Source organism: Crocuta crocuta, unplaced genomic scaffold (assembly GCF_008692635.1).
Source record: "Crocuta crocuta isolate KB4526 unplaced genomic scaffold, BGI_CrCroc_1.0 scaffold1828, whole genome shotgun sequence".
Lineage (NCBI taxonomy): Eukaryota > Metazoa > Chordata > Mammalia > Carnivora > Hyaenidae > Crocuta > Crocuta crocuta.
Genome location: NW_027527542.1, coordinates 35,239 through 57,997, shown reverse-complemented (window position 1 = coordinate 57,997; position 22,759 = coordinate 35,239). Strand labels below are relative to the sequence as shown.

Sequence of the window (22,759 nt, the reverse complement as noted above, 5' to 3'; positions counted from 1 at the left end):
CCCCCCCCCCCCCGCCCCCCCCCCCCCGGGCCTCCACCAGCCCTGTCCTCCCTGTTCCCTCCCCGACTCGGCCCTCCTCTCCCCCACTCGGGTCCCAGTCCCTCTGCCCTCCCCGCCGCCTCCACCTGCAACCCCAGCCCCGCGCCGGGAATAGCGTCAGGCTGGGTCTCACCCCTCCTTGCCCGCAGGCTCCCACTCCCTGAGGTATTTCCACACCGCGATGTCCCGGCCAGGCAACCAGGAGCCTCGCTTCATCGCCGTGGGCTACGTGGACGACACGCAGTTCGTGCGGTTCGACACCGACGCCCCGAATCCGAGGATGGAGCCGCGGGCCCCGTGGATGGAGCAGGTGGGGCCGGAGTATTGGGACCGGGAGACGCGGATCGCCAAGGTGCACGCAGAGATTGCCCGGCCGAACCTGCAGACCGCCCTCCGCTATTACAACCAGAGCGAGTCCGGTAAGCGGTGCGGGCCGGGATACAGGTGACGACCCCATGCCCATGGACTGGCCGGGGTCGCCCCGAGTCTCGGTTTCTGAGTGCAGCTGCTAGGCCGCGCGACCCTCTAGTCCCCCCCTCCCCCCCACCGGAGAAGAGCCCGCAGGAGCTTTTACGCGGTTTTACTTTCGGTTTGGGCTTTTAGGTGGTTTTATTTTCGATTTGGACTTAATTACTGCTTCTCTGGGGTCGGGGACGCGGCCAGGGTCACACAGCATCCAGAGAATGCATGGCTGTGACATGGGGCCGGACGGACGCCTCCTCCACGGCTACAGTCAGTTGGCCTACGACGGCGCGGACTACATCGCCCTGAACGACGACCTGCGCTCCTGGACCGCGGCGGACACGGCGGCGCAGATCACCCGCCGCAAGTGGGAGGTGGCCGGGGAGGCAGAGCGCTATAGGAAGTACCTGGAGGACAAGTGCTTGGAGGGGCTCCGCAGGTACCTGGAGATGGGGAAGGAGACGCTGCTGCGCGCAGGTACAGGGGCCGCGGGGACGCCCCGATCTCGCCTCCACTGGGGCTGGCTGCCCACGAGGAAGGGAAAGTGGACTCAGCGGCAGAACAGCGCCCTCCCTGGGTGGGAAGAGGGAGACCCGCCTGGGTGTTCATATTCCTACTAGAGGGTGACTCACCTAGAGGGCGCTTTTCTCTAAAGGACACTGAGGGATCCAGTCTCCCCCTGGGACGCAGGCTGAGACCATCCCTGAAATAACCCATCAGCAGGTCCCTGTGACCCTGGCAGCCACCTGGTGAGCCCTGACCTTCCCTCTCAAGGCCTTGTTCTCCCTGAGAACATCTTTGGAGATCCGACTCCGGGGTTTTTAAGTTATTCACCCTCCACCACAGTCAATGGTGTGGTCCCCACCTTAGACCTGCAGTCTCCTCCCCAGGCTCTCTGCATGATTCCAGAACCTAACAAGGACCAGGAGATCCCAAAAGCTAGACTGGTGTCTCTGTCTTGTGCTTGTAGCCCTGTCCACCTCAGGATGCTCACATGGATGCAGTCTCAGTGGCCTCTAAAGGTAAACCCCAGGGTGGATTTTCTGCTTCTTCTTCCTCAGAATCTCCCAGCACACACGTGACACGCCACCGCATCTCTGACTATGAGGTGACCCTGAGGTGCTGGGCCCTGGGCTTCTACCCTGCGGAGATCACCCTGACCTGGCAGCGAGATGGGGAGGACCACACCCAGGACACAGAGCTTGTGGACACCAGGCCTGCGGGAGATGGGACCTTCCAGAAGTGGGCGGCTGTGGTGGTGCCTTCTGGACAGGAGCAGAGATACACGTGCCACGTGCAGCACGAGGGGCTGCCCGCGCCCATCACCCTGAGATGGGGTAAGGAGGGTGTGGGGTAGAGCCTGGTGTCAGGGAGAGCAGGGCCCTTCTGGAGAAGTTCACAAAGTCAGGACTGAAGCCAGGAGTGTGGACCCCTCACCTTCCTTCCCTTTCCAGAGCCGTATACTCATCCCTCCATCCCCATCCTGGGCATCATTGCTGGTGTGGCTGTCACTGTCCTTGTGGTCACTGTGGTGCTTGGAGCTGTGATCTGGAGGAAGAAGCTCTCAGGTAGGAAGAGAGTGGGGGGATCTGAGTTCTCTTGTCCCGCTTGGGGGTTCCTAGGTAGCACATGGTCCTGCCTTGTTCCTGGGAAGTCCCATCCACACCATGCACCTGGCCACTCTGGAGCCGTTACTGACCATCACTCTGGAGCAAAGCACTTGTGAACATGAAGGACAGTTTTTGTACTTAATTCTGGTGACGGGGACCTGATTCCCAGCAGTGATGGGACAAAGAGGAAGGTCCCTGCTGAGGTCAGACCTCCAGTAAGTCAGGTGGGCCAGTGCCCTCCCAAATCTCTTTCTTCATGTTTCCTGATCCTGTCCTGAGTCTTCAATCAGAATTCTGGAAACTTCATTGTGGACCAGGACTAGATGTTTGCTCTAGGACCTCATAGCCCAGCTGTCCCAGGTCTCTAGCATGATATTTTCTTCCCACAGGAGGAAAAGGACCGAGCTACTCTCATGCTGCACGTAAGTATGGAGGGGTGATCTCTGAAACCCTGGGTACTGTAGGCAGGACCCCATGGGGGGGCATCACCCCCCCACCCCCACCATAGTTCCTCCTTTAGTCTTATCTCCTGTGGCTCTGATCACATCCTGTTTTGTTCTACCCCAGGCAATGACAGCACCCAGGGCTCTGATGTGTCTCTAACGGCTCCTGAAAGTAAGACTCAGGAGGGCCTGAAGTGGGGAGGAGTGGGGGCACTAGGGACACTTTGACATGCGGGGGGTGTTGAGAATGAAGGTACTTAAGTGACTGACTTTAATTTACTCATGATTAATATTTTTCACAGTGTGAGACCTGTTGCCTCTCAGGGGCTGAGTGAAGCAAGATTTGTTCCCACTCCCATTGGTGCCATCAAGAGCCCCTGACGTCTCTTTCTGCCAACAGTGTCAGAATATGTCTGTGTTCCTATTATAATAATATGAGGACGCAGGAGACTGGCCCACCCTGCCCACCAAGACCCCTCCCCATACGGATTCCTGTTCCCTTTCTTATCTGCTTTACTCTTCCAGCAGAAACAGGGCTGGACTGTCTCCATCCCCATCTTTATTTCATGTTGGGCTGAGTACTGATGTTTTTCTTTCTTATTGAAAATGAGAATCCAGATACGAATTTATGTTTTGTAACTCTTGGTTTGTGGGCATGATGAGGAAGCAAGGGAAACAAAAGCAAAAATGATCTATCGGGACTTCATCAAAATAAAAACTTCTGCACAGTGAAGGAAACAATAAGCAAATCTAAAAAGTGACCAAAAGAATGGGAAAAGATATTTGCAAATGACAGATCAGATAAAGGGTTAGTATCCAAAATCTATAAAGAACTTATCAAACTCAAAATCCAAAAAACAAATAATCCAATGAAGAAATGGGCAAAAGACATGAATAGACACTTTTACAAAGAAGACATCCAGATGACCAACCGACAAATGAAAAAATGTTCAAAATCACTCATCATCAGGGAAATATACATCAAAACCACAATGAGATAGCAACTCACACCTGTCAGAATGGCTAACATTAACAGTTCAGTCAACAACAGATGTTAGCAAGGAAGCAGAGAAAGAGGCTCTCTTTTGCAGTGCTGATAAGAATGCAAACTGATGCAGCCACTCTGGAAAACAGTATGGACATTCCTCAAAAATTAAAAATAGAACTACCCTATGACCTAGCAATTGCACTACTAGCTATCTATCCAAGGAATACAGGTGTGCTGTTTCAGAGGGGCACATGCACCCCAATGTTTATAGCAGCACTATCAACAATAGCCAAAGTATGGAAAGAGCCCAAATGTCCATCAATAGATGAATGGGTAAAGAAGATGTGGTATATATATATATATGGTATATGTGGTATATATATATGTATATACATATATATATATATACACACAATAGAGTATTACTCGGCAATCAAAAAGAATGAAATCTTGCCATTTGCTACTACGTGGATGGAACTAGAGGGTATTATGCTAAGTGAAAATAGTCAGAGAAAGACAAATATCATATGACCTCACTGATATGAGGAATTTAAGATACAAAAAAGATGAATATAAGGGAAGGGAAGTAAAAATAATATAAAAACAGGGAGGGAGACAAAACATAAGAGACTCTTAAATATAGAGAACAAACAGAGGGTTGCTGGAGAGGTTGTGGGAGGGGGAATGGGCTAAATGGGTGAGGGCCATTAAGGAATCTACTTCTGAAATCACTGTTGCACTATATACTACCTAATCAGGATGTAAATTTAAAATTCACTAATTGATTAAAAATAAATAAAAATAAACAATAAATAACCATAAAAAAACAAATTGGAGGTTGGTAAGTGCTTTGAGGAAGGTGCCCAGAGAGTTGCTTGTGCTGGGACGAGGAAGGTGGCTACTTTACTATCATAAAGCCTCACTGGGTAAAGCCTATCAGAGGGAGCCTCACTGGGAAGCTGACCTCTGAGAGACCTGAAGGACACGAGGAATCAATGAAGAGCGTGTCTCAGGGAGTTCTTTCCAGACAGGGGAACGTCCAGGGCACATGCACTAGGGCAGGAGTGTGTCCTGTGTTCAAGGAAGGGTGAGAGGGCACTGTGGCCGGAGCAGAGAGTATGTGAAATGAGGTCAGATGTCTAGGCCTGAGGATTAACAGGGTTTTGAGTTTTCCCTGAGTGAGATGTGGAGTCACCAGATGGTTTAGAACAGATAATCTACCTGGTACTACTTCTCTTTAGCAACATTTATTTGCTGCTGTGCAGATTTGAGAGGTGAAGGACAAAAGACCAGTAGGGCAACTGTAGGAAGCTAGTGCAGTGTTCTAGGAGGGGGATGTCAGCTGTGTGTCTGAGGTCTGAGGGGAGAAAATAATTGGAAATGACTGTGTTCTACTTTGTGTGTGTGTGTGTGTGTGTTTGTGTGTGTGTGCACGCGTGCGCGCATGCTCTACATACATTTAAAAATGAATTTTGCAGCATTTCCTAATGTATTAATTCTGGGTTGGGAGAAGGAAGAATCAAGGACAGCATCCAATATTTCAGACTGCAAGTGCCTTCTAGGGAAACAGGGAAGACTCTGGAAGTAGGACATTTGGGGGAGCAGTATCATAGGCACCCAATTTAAGAATGTCAAATCTGAGATTATTAGAAATGCACTTGAGGTTATCAGCTGGATATAGAGTACAGGGTGGGAGAAATATCTAGGTTGGAGAAATAGATGTGGGAGGTGATACCATATAAATGATATTTAAAGCATTTAGCATAGATAAGGATACCAAGGGAGTGATGGTCATAGAAGAGAAAGGAACAGGACCAAACCCTGGACTGCTCAGCACTAAGCAAGCTGATCAGAGCTCACACCCAGAGCGTACTGCACACTTCTGGTTCTGCGTCAGGAAATCATATAGATCAGGAGGCTCAGCCTTTAGTGTACACAAGAATTTCCTGAACTTAGAAAGATCTACACAGTATAGAGTACAGCACGAGATTCTGGGTTTATAACAAGGTTGGTGTTGATGCTGCTGGTCTTCGGATCACACATTGAGCAGCAAGCACATAAAACAGAATTCCCATGTAGCTGTGCATCAACCTTTCCTGAAGGGCGTATAAAGTAAGTGATTCCTGGGCTCACACCCAACATTTTAAGGTGGTAGGTCTGGGGAGAGGACTGAGTATTTTGTAACAAACCTACAAAGCAATCCTGGGGTTCCACCAGATAGGAAATCAGTAAAGTCATTGATGAGAGCCCTCATTATAGGAAGGGGTCTTATATCTACATTTAAGTGTGTGGGGTTTTTTTGTAGGAAGAAAAATGCAAGACCTGCTTGGAGACACATATTTTCTCTCTCAAGGGGCAAAACCAGGTGGCAGATTGAGGAAGTGGTTATCAGCTCAACATAAAACCTCTGAGATACTAAGAGAGTAGATCTTAAATGTGTGTGCCACACAAAAAGAAAGGTAACATCATCCAGTTCTTAGCTAATACTTTGGTTATAATTATTTTGCAGTATAGAAATGTATTGATCAAGGGTTGTACCCTTGAGCTTACACAATGGTGTATGTCAATTATACCTCAATAAACCTGGAAAAACATGTCTGAAATCATGCTCTCTGAAGCTATTCCATACATAGATTTCTGCCTTTTTATTATACATATGTATAGTTACAGAGACTTAAAGAGGAGAGAGAGAAAATATTAGGCCTTGTTCTATTTCCAGGAAAGCAACAAAATAGGCTTGAGTCTACACAGGCAAGAACAGAATCCACAATGAATCCTAGGTGGAGGCCCACATACAATGAGAGCCTTACTGTTGAGTATAGATGCCACTATTCACACAATTGAGTCCCCTAATGTAGGACACTGGACCCTGAGGCTGGGACTGCAATTGCTGTTGCCCCATACAACCGCATGACACCACTGTCACTCAAACACCTATGCCAAAGGCATGTCGTGCTGTCCCAACCTATCTGTCATATGTCCTGAGTCAGAGTCTGGCAGCTTCATGCCATGTCCATTGCAAGATTATTTGGCAAAGTGGCTTCTTCTCACTGTGGATGGAGGTGGTCTCTGCCCTCCATCAAGACTTTTTTTTTTAATGTTTTATTTATTTCTGAGAGAGGGAGAGAGACAGCATGAGCAGGGGAGGGTCAGAGAGAGAGGGAGTCACAGACTGAAACAGGCTCCAGGCTCTGAGCTGGCAGTCAGCACAGAGCCCAACGTGGGGCTCGAACCCACGAACCGCTAGATCATGACCTAAGCGAAAGTCGGACGCTTAGCCGACTAAGCCACCCAGGCGCCCCACATCAAGAGTTTTAAATGTGGAGATCTTTTATGTGGGAAGACAGGTGCAAGTTCTAATCATGGAAATTGGGGGTCAGGAATGGAAAAGAATGACACATTTCAACATTTAGAGTAATGATCTGAGACTAGAACTTGATCTGATACATTGTAGGTATCAGGCTGGATTGGATGAATGAAATATTTCAGTTGTTTCCCCGATAGTTGTTATGGGGTCCAGCTTTTGTCTACTCCAGTCTACTCACAAATAAGTCGAGTAGCATTGTCAGGTGATGAAATGATTGTGCAAAATGTCTTCTCTGGCCTTTGTCTCTTCCTAGAATTAAAAAACCCAGATCTGTAACACTTTAGATGATCCTTACCTATACACTCATACTTTATATTTCATTGTACATGTCCATATTTCTGGGAAAAGCATCCAAAGTTTTACAAGGTTTTACATAACCCCCACAAAAGTCTGAAAACTCATTCCAGTTTAGACACTGTGATCCTCCACCTCTGGTCCACAAACAGCTAATAATCAAACTTTTTAGCAGATCCAATCACTTGATATACAGGCTCATTTTTGTCTTGGAGATTACCAGTTCGAGACAGGATAGGGTTTCACTTTCACTTTCTGTCTCTATCTGTTTGTGGGCTAATGAACATTCACAGACCAGTCCTGGCTCACAGAACACACAGATCACCATCTGTTTAGGTGGACTTGTACTCTACCACTTATTCTGGTGCTGGATAAATAGCAGAAATGAAAAAATTATTAATGGGGATTCTTTTCCACTAACACAGTAGACTAAGATTTAAGGCTGCCCCTTTCTATAAAAACAACTAAAAATGTAAAATACACATACAAAGCCCCAAAAGAAGAACCAACAGAATAATCATTTAGGCCAAAATATAAATATTGTCAATAAGCTAGGAATGATAGTTGTTCTGAACCTTAGGGTATATTTCAAATCTGGAAAATCTTAGCTTAGCTTCTGAAGCTCAGGAACTTAATAGACAGGAAATAATGCCCAGAGCTTATTCATGTGAGGAGCATGAGAAACATCCCTCCCTGAAAATATGGAAACCTAAAATTCATAGATTCATATCCTCGGGAAAAAAAGTGACACAAATAAAATCGGCTCTATCTTCAAGTACAAGAATATTCTAAGGAGATTTGCTTTGAGCTAACACAAAGCGAGCAAACAGCTATTTTAAAGAATTTGCAATTACAGACTAACCTTTCTATGATTTGTATTTCTTATTTTGGGCCAAAATACCTTCAAGTCATCAGTTTAGTTAATAATTGTCATAGATTGATAATGACTCAAAATTTATATGAATGAAACAAATTTTTCTAGAGAAATCTACACTTAACCTATGTGTCAAAAAATCTACACAAATAATTGCACAAAGAAAAAGAGCAACTTGTAGCACAATATGTAAAGTACAAATGGGAAAAAGACTGGCTGAGTAACTTTAGAAAGAATCGGTAGTAAAGAGAAACTCATAAAACTTCAATATGCAATCATAAGACATAAAATATAACATGACCAGGATATGATATAAATATATGTAATTTGAATAAATATTATATATATGACATAAAGAAAAAAATCACAAAATTGAAAACGTAGAGGGGTGCCTGGGTGGCTCAGTTAATTAGGCATCCAACTTCTGCTCAATCATGATTTCACGGTTCATGGTTTTGAGCCCCTCAAAGGGCTCTGTGCTGACAGTGTAGAGCCTGGAGCCCGCTGCAAGTTCTGTGTGTGTCTCTCTCTGTGCCCCTCCCTTGTTCATGCTCTCTCTCTCTTTCAATAAATAAATAAATAAATAAATAAATAAATAAATAAATAACATTGAAAATGTAGAAAAAATGGCAAAGGCAAAAGTACCTCTTAAGAAAATAACTACAAAATATAGAAGATAAAGAGAAGAGGGAACCCAGCTCATTCTATAAGGCTAGTATTATTCAGACAGCAAAATCAGACAAAGATATCACAAGAAAAGAAAACTACAGACTAATATCTCTTATAAATATAGACATGGAAAAAACTCAACAAAATGCAACAAATCAAATCCAGCAGCATATTAAAAAGTTATACACCATGACCTAGTGAAATTTATTCCAAGAATGCAATATGATTCAACATCCATATCAACAGTGTAATACACCATATAAATATAATAAAAAACAAAAGCCACATGTTTATATCAACAGATGGACAAGAAGTATTTGACAAAATCTGACACCCTTTCATGGTAAAAATCCAATAAGCTAGTAACAGAAGAGAATTTCCCCAATCTGATTAAAGGCATTTAAGAAAACCTTTAACCTAACTACTTACTTATTTAATGGCAAAAGACTGGTTGTTTTCCTCCTCCAATCAGCAACACAAAAAGGATGTCCACTCTCATCACTTCCATTAAACTTTGTGCTGGAGGGGCGCCTGGGTGGCCCAGTCAGTTGGGTTTCTGACTTTGGCTCAGGTCATCATCTCACAGCTTGTGGGTTCAAGCCCTGCGTTGGGCTCTCAGATGACAGCTCAAAGCCTGGAACCTAGTTCAGATTCTATGTCTCCCTCTCTCTATGCCCCTTCCCAGCTTGCACTCTGTCTTTCTCTTTCTGAAAAATAAATAAATGTTAAAAATTAAAACAAAACAAAACACTTTGTGCTAGAGATTCTAGAGCAAGTATATAAGATAAAGTGCATCCTGATTGAGGGGGGAGAAAAAGAAGTACAATTATTTCTATCCCCACACAGATGACATTATCTTGTACATAGAAAATCCTAGGGCATCAACTATTAGAACAAATAAACAAGTTCAGCATGGTTGTAGAATATGAGGTCAATATAGAAAGCACCAGTTACATTTCCATACACTTTCAATAAACAATTCAACAATGAAATTAAGAAAACAACTGCATTTACAATAGCACCAAAATGAGTTAAATACTAGGACTACATTTAACAAAATAAGTGCAAAACTTATACTCTGAAAACTACAAGACATTTTTGAAAAAATAATTAAAAACATCTAAGTAAATGGAAAAACGTTCATGGTCAGAAGACTTCATATTGCCAAGGTGGCAACGTTCCTCAAATTCATCTATAGGTTCAACACAATAGTATCGGATGCCTAAATAGCTCCTTTGTAAGGATTGACAAACTGATTCTAGATTCATAGAAAAAGTCAAGGGATTTAGATTAGCCAGTCTTTAAAAAGGAGACCAAAGTAGTAAGATCTCCCAACTCCCAATTCCAAAAACTTCCTGCAAAGCAAAGGTGATCAAGTTGGTGTCAGGGCACTGGTTCAAGGACCCAGCTTACCAAGATCCTGAACTCATCTCATTCCATGGACACAACAGATTTACAACTATATACAGGATAATCTCCTCTGAAAAAGAACCTGAGCCTGCACAACAAAGGATAGAAGGACAGTATGAAAACAGGTAAGAGAGGCAGAGACACTCTTGCCAAAAACAAAAGAAAACACAAAACAAAAAGCAAACCCGCCCCATCCAGGTATGAGAATTCAAAATATGCTTGGATTGGGGCGCCTGGGTGGTTTAGTCGGTTAAGCGTCCGACTTTCGCTTAGGTCATGATCTCGCGGTTCGTGGGTTCGAGCCCCGCGTCGGGCTCTGTGCTGACTGCCAGCTCAGAGCCTGGAGCCTGTTTCAGAGTCTGTGACTCCCTCTCTCTCTGACCCTCCCCTGCTCACGCTGTCTCTCTCTCTCTCCTAGAAATAAAATAAAAATATTAAAAAAACAAAACAAAATATGCTTGGATCTCAAAAATACAAAATTTCACTGAGAAGCAAGGAGTCTGTGCCCCACATCAAGCACTAAACCCTAGGTCCTGCACAGGACAGATGAACCCCTAAAATGCCTGACTTTGAAAACTAATGTGATTATATTTGGGAAAACCATAGAACTATAGCGAATGAAGAACCCACTCTTTGTTTTTACTTTTTATTTAAATTTTAATTAGTTAACATACAGTACAATATTGGTATCAGGATTCATCACTTATATAAAACACCCAGTGCTCATCATTGCTAGTGCCCTCCTTAATATCAATCACCCATCTAGCCCATCTCCACCCACCTCCCTCCATCAAACCTCAGTCTGTTCTCTCTCGTTATGAGTCTCTTGCAGTTTGCTTCCCTTTCTCCTCTTTGTTCTTCTCCTTCTCATATGTTCATTTGTTTTGTTTCTCAAATTCCACATGAGTGAAATCATATGACATTTGTCTTTCTCTGATTGATTTATTTCACTTACATAATACATTCTAGCTCCATCCATGTTGTAAATAGCAAGATTTCATTCTTTTTGATGGCTGAGTAATATTCTATTGAATTGGAATTCCTATTGGAATATTGAATTCCTATATATAAAAATATGTAAATGAACATTTGGGGTCTCTCCATAGTTTGGCTATTGTTGATAGTGCTGCTATAAACATTGGGGTGCATGTGATCCTATGAATATGTATTTTTGTACTCTTTGAGTAGGGTATTTCTATTATTAGTTTTTTCCATGCTGTTCTCCAGAGTGGCTACACCAGTTTACATTCCCACCAACACTGCAAGAGAGTTCCCCAGTTTCCACATGCTTGCCAACATCTATTGTTTCCTAAGTTGTTCATTTTAGCCATTCTGGTCACAGTGAGGTTGTATCTCATTGTTGTTCTGATTTGTATTTCCTTGATGATGAGTGATGTTAGCTGTTAGCTTCCTCTCACATGTCTGTTAGCCATCTGGTTATCTGCTTCAGAAAAATGCCTATTCATGTCTTCTGCACATTTCTTAACTGGGTTGTTTGTTTTTTGAGTGTCAAGTTTGCTAAGTTCCTTATAGATTTTGGATACTAACCCTTTATCAGATATGGCATTGCAAATATCTTCTCACATTCCATAGATTGTCTTTTAGCTTTGTGGGTTGTTTCCTTCACTGTGCAGAAGATTTTGTCTTGATGAAGTCCCAATAGTTCATGGTTGCTTTTGTTTCCCTTGCATCCAGTAATGTGTCTAATAAGAAGTTGTCAAAGAGGTAGCTGCTTGTGTTCTCTAGGATTGTGGTTGTTTCCTGTCTCACATTTAGATCTTCAATCCATTTTGGATTTCTTTTTGTGTATGGTGTAAGAAGGTGGCCCAGTTTCATTATCTGCATGTTGTTGTCCAGTGTTTCTAATACCATTTGTTGAAGAGACTCTTTTTCCCATTGGATATTCATTCCTTCTTTGTTGACGCTTAGTTGAGCATATAGTTGTGAGTCCATTTCTAGATTTTCTGTTCTCTTCCATTGATCTCAATGTCTGTTTTGTGCCAGCACAATACTGCCTTGATGACTACACCTTTGTAACATAACTTGAAATCTGGAATCCTAATGCCTCCAGTTTTTTGTTTTCCAGAATTGGTTTGGCTATCCAGGGTCTTTGGTTGTTACATAAATATTTTAAGATTGTTTGTTCTAGCTCTATGAAAAATGCTAGTGGTATTTTGATAGGGATTGCATTAAGTATATAGATTGCTTTGGATAGTATAGACATTTTAACAATGTTTGTTCTCCCAATCCATAAGCATGGAATGTTTTTCCACTTTTGTGTCCTCAGTTTCTTTCATAAGTGTTCTATGGTTCTTAGAGTTCAGATCTTTTCCCTCTTTAGTTATGTTTATTCCTAGGTACCTTACTGTTCTTGGTGCAGTTGCAAATAGGATCAATTCCTTGTTTCTTTTTCTGCTGCTTCAGTGTTGGTGTGTACAAATGCAACAAATTTCTGTACATTGATTTTATGATCTATGACTTTGCTGAATTCGTGTGTTAGTTCTAGTAATTTTTTTGGTAGAGTCGTTTGTGTTTTCTACATAGAGTATCATGTCATCCACAAAGAACAAAAGTTTGACTACTTGCCAATTTGGATGCCTTTTATTTCTTCTTGTTGTCTGATTGCTAAAGCTAAGACTTCAAGTAGTATGTTAAATAGTAATGCTGAGAGTGGACATCCTTGTCTTGTTCCTGACTGTAGGGGGAAAGTTCTCTGTTTTTCCTCCCTTGAGGATGATATTTTCTTTGGGTTTTTCAGAAATGGCTTCTATGATATTCCATCTATCTCTATTTGTAGATGGTTTTCATCAAGAATAGATGCTGTATTTTGTCAAATGCTTTTTCTGCATGTACTGACAAGATCATATGGTCCTTATCTTTTCTTTTATTAATGTGGTGTATAACGTTGATTGATTTGTGAACACTGAAACAACCCTAAAGCCCAGGGATAAATCCCACTTGATCACGGTGAATAATTCTCTTAATGTACTGTTGAATTCGATTTGCTAGTATTTTACTAAGAATTTTTGCATCTGTATTCATCAGGGATATTCACCTGTAATTCTTCTTTTTGGTGAGGTCTTTCTCTAGTTTTGGAATCAAGGTAATGATGGCTTTGTAGAATCAGTTTGGAAGTTTTCTTCTCATTTCTGTTTATTGGAACAGTTTGAGAAGAATAGGAAACGTTTGAGAAGAATTCTTTAAATGTCTAGAAGAATTCCCCTGGGAAACCATCTGCCCCGGGACTTTTGCTTGTTGGGAGATTTTTGATAACCAATTCAGTTTCTTTGTTGGTTATGCATCTGTTCAAGCTTTCTATTTCTTCTTGTTTAAGCTTTGTTAGTTTTAAGTTTCTAGGAATCTTCCATTTCTTCAAAATTGCCCGGTTTGCTCACATAAACCTTTCCTAGTATTCTCTTATAATTGTTTGTATTTCTGTGGTGTTGGTTGTGGTCTCTTCTCTTTCATTTATGATTTATCTTTTTGAATCCTTTCTCTTCTTTTTGATATGTGGGGCTAGGGTTTTATCAATTTTATTCTTTTAAATAATTTAGTTTAGTTGATCTTTCCCACTTTTTTTTAAATGTTCATTTATTTTTGAGAGAGAAAGAGAGACAGAGCATGAGTGGGGGAGGGACAGAGAGAGAGGGACACACAGAATCCAAAGCAGACTCCAGGCTCTGAGCTGTCAGCACAGACACTGATGTGGGGCTCAAACTCATGAACTGCAAGATCATTTCCTGAGCCAAAGCAGGACACTTAACTGACTGAGCCAGCCAGTCGCCCCTGTTCTACTGGATTGTGTTTGTTTTTCTGTTTCTGTATCATTTACTCTAACGCTTATTATTTCCCTTCTTCTGCTGGCTTTAGGCTGTATTTGATGTGCTTTTTCTAGCTCCATTAGGTGTAAGATTACATTGTGTATTCAAGACCTTTCTTGTTTCTTGAGATAGGCCTGTATTGCATATACTTCCTTCTTAGGACCACCTTTGCTGCATCCCAAAGGTTTTGGACTGTCGTGTTTTCATTTTTATTTGCTTCCAAGTACTTTTTAATTTCTTATTTAACTTCCTGGTTAACTCACTCATTTTTCAGAAGGATATTCTTTAACTTCCATGTATTTGATGGCTTTCTAATTTTTTCTTGTGATTGACTTCAGGTTTCATGTTGTTGTGGTCTAAAAATGTTCATGGACAGGGCGCCTGGGTGGCTCAGTCGGTTGAGCGTCCGACTTCAGCTCAGGTCATGATCTCACCGTTCGTGGGTTCGAGCCCCACGTCAGGCTCTGTGCTGACAGCCAGCTCAGAGCCTGGAGCCTGCTTCGGATTCTGTGTCTCCCTCTCTCTCTGACCCTCCCCTGTTCACGCTGTCTCTCTCTCTCTCTCTCTCTCAGAAATAAGTAAAGTAAGGGGCTCCTGGGTGGCTTAGTCGGTTGAGCGTCCGACTTTCACTTAGGTCATGATCTCGCGGTTCGTGGGTTCGAGCCCCGCGTCAGGCTCTGTGCTGACTGCCCGCTCAGAGCCTGGAGCCTGTTTCAGAGTCTGTGTCTCCCTCTCTCTCTGACCCTCCCCTGCTCACACTGTCTCTCTCTCCTAGAAATAAATAAAACATTAAAATTGTTTTTAAAAAATAAATGAAAAAATAACTTAAAACATAAAGTATAAAAGGTAAGAAAGGAGCTGGATCCTATTTCGCCTAGAGCTGAAGCTTTGCTGTATTCTATGATCAGTAGAGGTGGTGGAAACAAGTTGTGCTGGCTTCCTGGGGAAGGGGCCTGTTGTGCTTATTCTTCCATGGAAATGAGACTTCATAGTCTCCCCCTAACCCTCCTTGGAGAGATAAACTGCCCCCCCACCAGAATCACCCCCACTATGCAGGTCCTTCCCCAAGGTATGCACAATGGCATGTCGGGTCTATTTTCTCTTCCACTGGCCCTCCTTTCTAATATAGACTACCCCCTTGGGCTCCTGCTCTGCCTCTCAGAGACCCCTCTGACTGCCTCTACCCAGGGACAATGGCAGTTCCATCCCATTCCCCACCTGGGAGCCCCACCCTGACGCTCTTCCACTCTGGGCCTAGGCCCACACCTCTCCCTCACCTTCCCCCAGGGAACTGGGCCACCCTAAACTCCCTTATGATCACAACCCACCCCACAGACCCTCTGCCTCACTGCCCCCTCCACCCCTGGGCCCCACCTCATTCCTGAAGAGTCTCCACCACAAGCAGCAGCCTCTGGTTCTGGACCCCACCCTGACCTGCATGTGCACCATGGCTGCTCTGAGCAAAGATCCTTAAACATTGAGCCGCCCGCTGACCCTCCTTCCTTGCTGACAAGACCTCTCCTTCAGCATGGCCTTCTTGCCTCTCGCTTGCTCCCTCTAGGCCAACATCTTCCCTTGACCTCCAACCCCTATCACCTACAGGATCCCATGCCTCCCTCTCCTGGGTCCTGTCCTGCATGTTTGCCCATCTCCACCCCAAACTCCCACTGGCATTCCTTCATTCCTCTCCTTCAGGCCCCTTGCCTATTTTCCTGTATGTGCATTTTCTGCATCCTCAAGACTTCAAGCAGCTCAGAACAGCAGAGCTTTTCTGAGAAATACTTGACGAGGAGCTACTTCCAGGAGGCAGTTTCATTTGTAGCCTCCTCCTTGCCAGGATCCCTTGGTCTTTGTTATAATCTCACGGTGTTGTCCCAGGATGGATCTGTGCACCAGAGATTTTTCACAGAGGGGCGCATGGATGGCCAGGCTTTCCTACATGATGACAGTGACATAGACATGGCAGAGACACAGGGACTGTGGGCAGAGCAGTTCTGGAACCTAAGACGTGGGACACAGAGACCAAGGACTTGAGAGAGAGCGGGAAGAGCCTCACAAAGACTCTGTCAGACACCGTGGACCTGCAGGCCCAGAACGGAGTTAAGAGCAGGATGGGGGCAAGAGTGATGTGTGGCCTTTCCCAGGAAAGTTCAGGGCCAAGAGCAGGGACCTGTCTCTTTCCATTGGATTGCCTGGGGTTGGGGGTGAGGACTGAGGGTCTGGGGACTTCAGCCCAGCATTACTCAGCCCAGCGTTACTCAGCCAGTACAGGGAACACATGGAGGAGAGCAGGGAGGGGCCCTTCTGGTGGGAGTCTATCACTGGGGTTGGGAAGGCAGAGGAACACAAGATGGGATTTGTCACTGCTGGCTGAGGGCAGGCTTGTATTCACTCCAGGAGATTTGGGCCTGGAAGACCCGAGAGGACAACAGCACCAGGGGTTTTGGGCATTTCCGCTATGATGGGAGCTCTTCCTCTCCTATGACCTGAAGACCCATGGATAGACAGTTTCCCGGTCCTCAGCTCAAACCTTAGCTAAGGAAATCAAGAATTCCTGAGATGTGGGGTTCCTGGATGGCTCAGTCAGTTAGGAGTCCGACTTCAGTTTAGATCATGATCTTGCAGCCCATGGGTTCAAGCCCAGTGTCGGGCTCTGTGCTGACAGCTCAGAGCCTGGAGCTTGCTTTGGATTCTGTGTCTCCCTCTCCCTCTGCCTTTCCCCCACTCGCACACTGTCTCTCTCTCAAAAATAAATAAACATTAAAAATTAAAAAAAAAAAAAAAGAATTCCTGAGATGCAGATGGCTTTCAAACCAGGATTCCTCAGCCTATGTGCAGGGAGAGCTTTGTGGACGTATGCAGAAATATCTGGATTCCTGGATGGACTTCTGGGGCAGAACAGGTTCAACCCTGGTGCAGGACCTTCTCTTCCCCCAGACCCATTGACCTCCCCCAACAACCTGGTGCAAGAAAACCCTTCCTGTCCTATGAAAGACATGTATGTCCTGTTGGCCCCTGGGACTATGACCCACCTGTGCTGTTACAGGTCTGAAGAGAGACACCAAGCAGGTGGGGATGGAAATGCACACCCCCCCCGCCCAGTGTCAATAGTCCAGAGAGACCATGGACCCTCTGACAGAAACTTGAGCCAGGAAGGTGGATGTCAGGCAGGAGAGGAATCCTGCCTTCCACAGAGAGTTCCCTTATAGTTCCCTCAGCCCAGGAGCCCACCCTTTATACCCCCTTCTCAACATCAACACAAGGATCCAGGAGATCAAGGCCTGGATCCCAGTGCATCCTCCTGCCAGCCCAAAGGAATTGGGTCATAAGGTGCAGAGAAGGTCTGGGGTCAATGAGGACTTCAGCCAGAGCTGGAAGGTTGGTGAAGCAGGCCTGTCCTCTCTGTCTCCCTTAGAGGGGACCAGGGCTCTGGCCATGTGCATGTTTGGCTCTGTGCTTTCTTCCCCAGTGTCCCCAACAGTGAAGGTGACCTACAGCCAGGCATTTGAGGGCATCATCACCATGATGTTCTGGGCTTTCAGTGTCAGTCCCAGGAATATCTCCCTGACCTGCTTCAGGATGGGGAACCCCTGATCTAGGATGCCCAGCAGTTTAGGGATTATTACCTGGTGGACTTACTGGACATGCGTGGCCATAAGGATTCCCCAGGAAGAGGAGCAGAGGATCACATGCTACGTGGAAGCCACTAGAAACACAGTAGACACCATGTACCCTCAGGTGAGCCTGGGGTGATCATTGGTGCGGCTCTGGCCCTGATCAGGTCAGGAACCAGGATGGGGAGATGAAAGCAGGTCCATGGTCCTGGGGAGCCCAAGTTAATATGAGGCCCTTTTCCACAAAAGGCCTTGGTGTAGCACAGTGAATGGATAACCATTCTGACTACCGCTGCTGTTTATGTTATTTCCAGTATCACATGATACTGATAAGAAAAAAAAGTCACCAGCAGCTGTGGGGAAGTCCAAGTGGGAATCTGGGCAAGGGGCNGGGCTCTCCTAGGACATGGAGCCCCTCATGTCTCCCTCTGCACAGATCTGAGGGGAGGAAAAGCTCTGTAATAGAAGTGAGAAGTGTTGAGTGCTGAGGGGGATGAGAGCCAAGTCTGTGTCCACACCCTTAGCCCTGCTCATAGGCAGTGTCGCTGGGGTCTTTGTGGAACATGGTCTCTCCTGGCTCTGGCTGAGGACTAGGGCTCCCCGCTCTACACTTGACCCTACTCTCTCTACTCTCAGACTCAGCAGGGCACACCCAGGGGTGATGCATGGGGCTCATGTGCTGACTGGGGAGGGCCCAGGAGATCATAGAATCAGAGGGACACATGGAGGAAAGGGCCCATGACTGATGAGGAGGGCTTCAACACTGGGAAGGAATCCAGGGAGAGATGATGACCCTATTTTATTCCTGTGTGCCATTTTCTCTCCAGCCTTTTGAAGAATCCAAAAAAAAAAAATACCCACAAGGCCTCAACCTAGGCATCAGTGTGTGGTACCAGAGCCCTGCCTGGGAATCCCCAATTATAACAGATGGATGTATAATAAGCACTGATGGTCACCTCCGCCCACTTTGCAATCCCTGAAATAGTTCCTCCAGGACCTGTGTTCCAAGTTGTTCCTCTGGGTCACCCCCACCTGTACTCTTTCCTAGTTCCCTTCACGTGCCCCCATGCTTTCTGGAGTTTCCTTGTGAATCATTTGCAAGAGGAGATGAACAGATACCCCTTGATCATTTGGGGAGAAGAGGCAGGTCATACTCAGGGCAGCTGTGCCTACTGGTTTGATTCTGCCTCCCAGATTTGCCCTATCCAGCCTCCTAGGGCACATCCCAAAAGACCTTTTAGAGCAGAGCATGTGGACTGTGCCCTGTGGCCTCACCCTGCCCTCTTTGAGCCAGCTCCCTTCCTCATGGTGGTTACTGCCTTGTAGATTTGAAGGAAGGGATGCTCAACATGATTTCCCTGTAATCGGGCTTCTTGAGGGGAGGGAAGTAGGGAAACAGGTTTTGTGTTTGGGTAAAGAACAGGTGACACATGAAACAGGAAAGGGTGGGGGTATGCAGGGCCTGAGGACTTTCTTTGGCTTCCACCATTTATTTGTGACCATCATGGAGAGCGGCTGCTTTCTCATTCATGAACCTAATGTGTTTATACGTTGATCCCCGGTCTGGGGCAGCCTGGGATGGTTAGTCACCGTGCCCCACATTGAGGGGCTGTGACCAAGTCACAACCAGAGTAAGGGGCCACGCAGGTCTGCAATTGTTCTGCTGTCTCCTGGGGTAATCCTCCCAAAGGGAGCATCAGTTCTAGTTCCTTGGGATCAAAATGGTTGCCTCATATACCATTGGTGCATTTACCAGAGGAAGAGTATGAAAGTTATATGCTATTTTCTCAAATGCCTACTTTATTTTTCTTTTATTTTTAAATTTTTTTAAAATTTATTTCTGAGAGAGAGAGAGAGACAGTGTGAACAGGGGAGGGTCAGAGAGGGAGATACAGAATCCGAAGCAGGCTCCAGGCTCTGAGCTAGCTGTCAACACAGAGCCCAACGTGGGGCTCGAACCCACAAACCGTGAGATCATGACCTGAGCCGAAGTCGGATGCTTAACCGACTGAGCCACCCAGGCGCCCCTCAAATGCCTACTTTAAATGTTGTTTTCCAAACAAGTGATTTCAGCTAACTAGCCTTAACAGAAAGGATTTCCTCAAACAGCGAGTGTCCCAGGCATATAAAATGGAACAGGAATTCAAAGGGGCCCCCTGTCTGGGAGGGTTCCATGTGAATGGTGGGGGTGGTGGGGGTAGTGGCAGTTCTCATGGTGGAGAAGGCAGACAGACAGCCTCAAGTGAGGGGTAGCAGGAACCCACTACACCTCATTTAGAGGAAGATTCCTACAACACTGCCTGCATTGCCTGGTCAACTCTGCTAGGATCAGGGCAGAAAGGCCCTGACAGCCTCAGCCAAGCAGCACTTGGGGAGAGGCTGTAACTCCAAGTGGATGTGGGTCAGAAAGGAGCAGGGAAGCCCAAGTGCAGCCTGGGAGCCTGAGCAAGTTGTAAAGTTCAAGGCATATTGAGGCCTCTGTGAGGATGAGGTACTCCTGAGTCAGGTCAAGTGCAGACCCCACTGCAACCCACTTTTTCTAGACGGGGCCTGCTGGTCACCTGAGCTTTCTGATGTGCCTTCCAGTTAGGAGCTGCTGGCTCAGGGCTACAGGGGGGAGATGACTGAGCTGCAGGTGGGGCCAGTGCCCTGTTGGTTGAGAGAAGCCAGCAAGAAGACAGCAGCCCTAATGGGTAGGAGTTTATGCATATGGAGAGCCTGACAACTAAGGAAAAGAGCTGTGTTTGTGACCACTGCCTGGCCTGAAACAACATGCAACAGGGACATGTCTTTCAGGGAGGTTCTGTACTCTGCTGGGGGATGGGTCGAGGCTCGAGAGGAAGGAAGGCATTGAGTTTCTGCTCTAGGGGTTGTCTTTGATCCTGGGGCACTTTCCTGCTCCTGTCTGGTGGGTGGTGGGAGCAGAAGGATGCTAAAGATATCATGGGTGGAGACCAGCAAGGACTGGGAAAAGTGATGAGACAGAGAAAAAAGTGAGGGTATTACTATCCTTCAGAAAAAAGCAGACCCAAGCTTGGAGCCACTGAAGGGGAAGTCCTGAGAGCACACAAAGCAATATTTTGCAACAATTGGGCTTCTTCTGGTTTCTCTTTTCTCATAGAGCGTGTGAGCCTTCAAGACCTGTTTCAACAACAGGTGGTACAAACAGGCTATAATGGCAGCACAGGGCGTTTAACAGCCTCAATGTACTCCCCACTGAGAGCCAGTACCACCTGCAGCTCTGTGAGGGAGTTCTCTGGATGAATGTAGCCCCACCCATGAAGAGAAGAGCAGATCTGCCCATTGAGCTTAGCTGACCTACAGAATGAGAGAGAATTAAAAGGTTTTTTTCCACTTAATTTTAGAAAGAGATAGTGCAGAAGCAAGAGGGAGAGAGAGAAATCAGGAGTTAGATGCTCAACTGACTCAGCCACCCAGGTGTCCCTGAAAGGTGGTTGGTGGTGGGTTTTTTTTTGGGGGGGGGGAGATTGTTTGGTATCTAGCAATAGGTCACAGGAATATATACCATATAACGTACTACTATTTTTAAATTATTGTCTGTCTTTCCTGTCAGTTTGTAAGGGTTACAAACTTGTGTTGTAATGTCTGTTATGTTGTGTCTATTTTATTAAATGATCACCAGGCCTATCACACAGATTGGTACAGAGGCATTCACTGATTATACTTGGAGGAAATAATAAATAAGTGAATGAATGAGTGAAGGAATGCTGTGACCAGAATTCCTTAAAGTTTGCTTTGAGCCTGGAAAGAGGAGAGTTTATGGGTGTTTGTGTGGGGGAAGGTCTTTTATGTTGGGTGTGTACATGTGTGCATGCATCTGCATGTGTTCCTATGGGAGTTTAGTGCCTGCCTGTTGGTCTTGGTTGCCTGAGCAAGCAACCAGGACCATGCACAATGCTTCCTGTACTCATATTTCAACCACATGGGAATTGCAGACAGACAGCACCTAACCACCAGACACCTCTGAGATGCCTTGGGCTCCAAAGTGGGCTTTCCCTATATTGTAGATCATTGGCTCAGCTTCAGAGTTTGAGAGCCTTGGGAGCTCCTGGCTGGCCACCCTCAAATCCTTTGGTCAGCCATTAGCCAAGATTTGAGCTTGGGTAGCACAGCTCCTGTCTCAGGTGTTAGAGGTAGCAGAGAGTGGGACCTGAAGTGGTCAGGATGGAAGCTTCTGACACCTACATCATTGAATGAAAAAGTCAGTATCCCAGCCTCCAGCATCAGAGGCAGCAGCAAGAAAAAGTGATAGGGACTTGTGGGTCCAAGATCCTCTCCGTGGAAAGTGGCAGAGTGTGTATTGGAGCATCCAACATGTTTGTGCGACTGGCTGCAGAACTAGGAACCAACTGTTATAGGCTGGAAATATTTTTCTTCCCTAAGGCAAGATTCTCTGGTTACTAAATGGGGAGGAAACATCAATGTCAGTGTAGATTTTGGGAAACAATTTACAAGCCAAACATGAACCAGACAGGTGTGCCCCCTGTTTGTAGAGCCCTGTCCTGGTGCAGTAGCCCAGGGGAACCGTGGGGAGGTCCTGGCTAACCAGGGAAAAGGGGACCTCAGGGCTTCTGTCTTCAGCATTGTGGCCAGACAGGGACATTGCCACTCTACTCTCAGATTCTCACTGAACATCACTGGTGGAGGGGGTGGGCAGGGATGTAGAAAGTTACCACATACACATGGTCAGGGGAAAGCATAGGCTGAAAAAACGACATGAGAAGAGCTGAAATGTACACCTCAGTCTGATTACTGGCACACAGACAAAAACGATCAAAAACCAAAACCAAAACAAACCTGCTAATGGGAAGAATCTGATTTCACAATTACCATGTTATAACATTAAGATGACCAGTTATCCACAACAACAAAATACAGGTATACAAAGACACAGGAAAATATGATCCATTCAAGGTAAAAAAAAAAAAAAAAGTCACTGAAAGATCAGAAGGTGGATTTACTAAAAAAATACTTTAAGCCAACTGTCTCTAAGATGTTCAAAGAATTAAAGGAACTCACAAAAAGCCAAGAAAATAAGGTATGAATAAAATAAAATATCAACAAAGAGATACAAAATATGAAAAGAAACTAAAAGGAAAGTCCAGTGCTGATATGTACATTAGCTGAAATGAAAAATTTACTAGAGA

General features: G+C 45.3%; 1 protein-coding gene across 1 annotated transcript in view; it reads left to right on the top strand.

Moving 5' to 3' along the window:
• The window catches only part of LOC144232199 (class I histocompatibility antigen, Gogo-B*0101 alpha chain-like), a 3,638-nt gene extending 459 nt beyond the window's left edge, over positions 1 to 3,179 (top strand). Inside the window, exons 2-8 of the mRNA XM_077764964.1 lie at positions 189 to 458; positions 703 to 978; positions 1,563 to 1,838; positions 1,956 to 2,069; positions 2,501 to 2,533; positions 2,679 to 2,726; positions 2,857 to 3,179. Of these exons, the coding sequence (XP_077621090.1) occupies positions 189 to 458; positions 703 to 978; positions 1,563 to 1,838; positions 1,956 to 2,069; positions 2,501 to 2,533; positions 2,679 to 2,726; positions 2,857 to 2,861 (1,022 nt within the window). The 3' untranslated portion in view covers positions 2,862 to 3,179. The remainder of the gene's footprint in view (positions 1 to 188; positions 459 to 702; positions 979 to 1,562; positions 1,839 to 1,955; positions 2,070 to 2,500; positions 2,534 to 2,678; positions 2,727 to 2,856) is intronic.
• Positions 3,180 to 22,759: the final 19,580 nt, after the last annotated feature.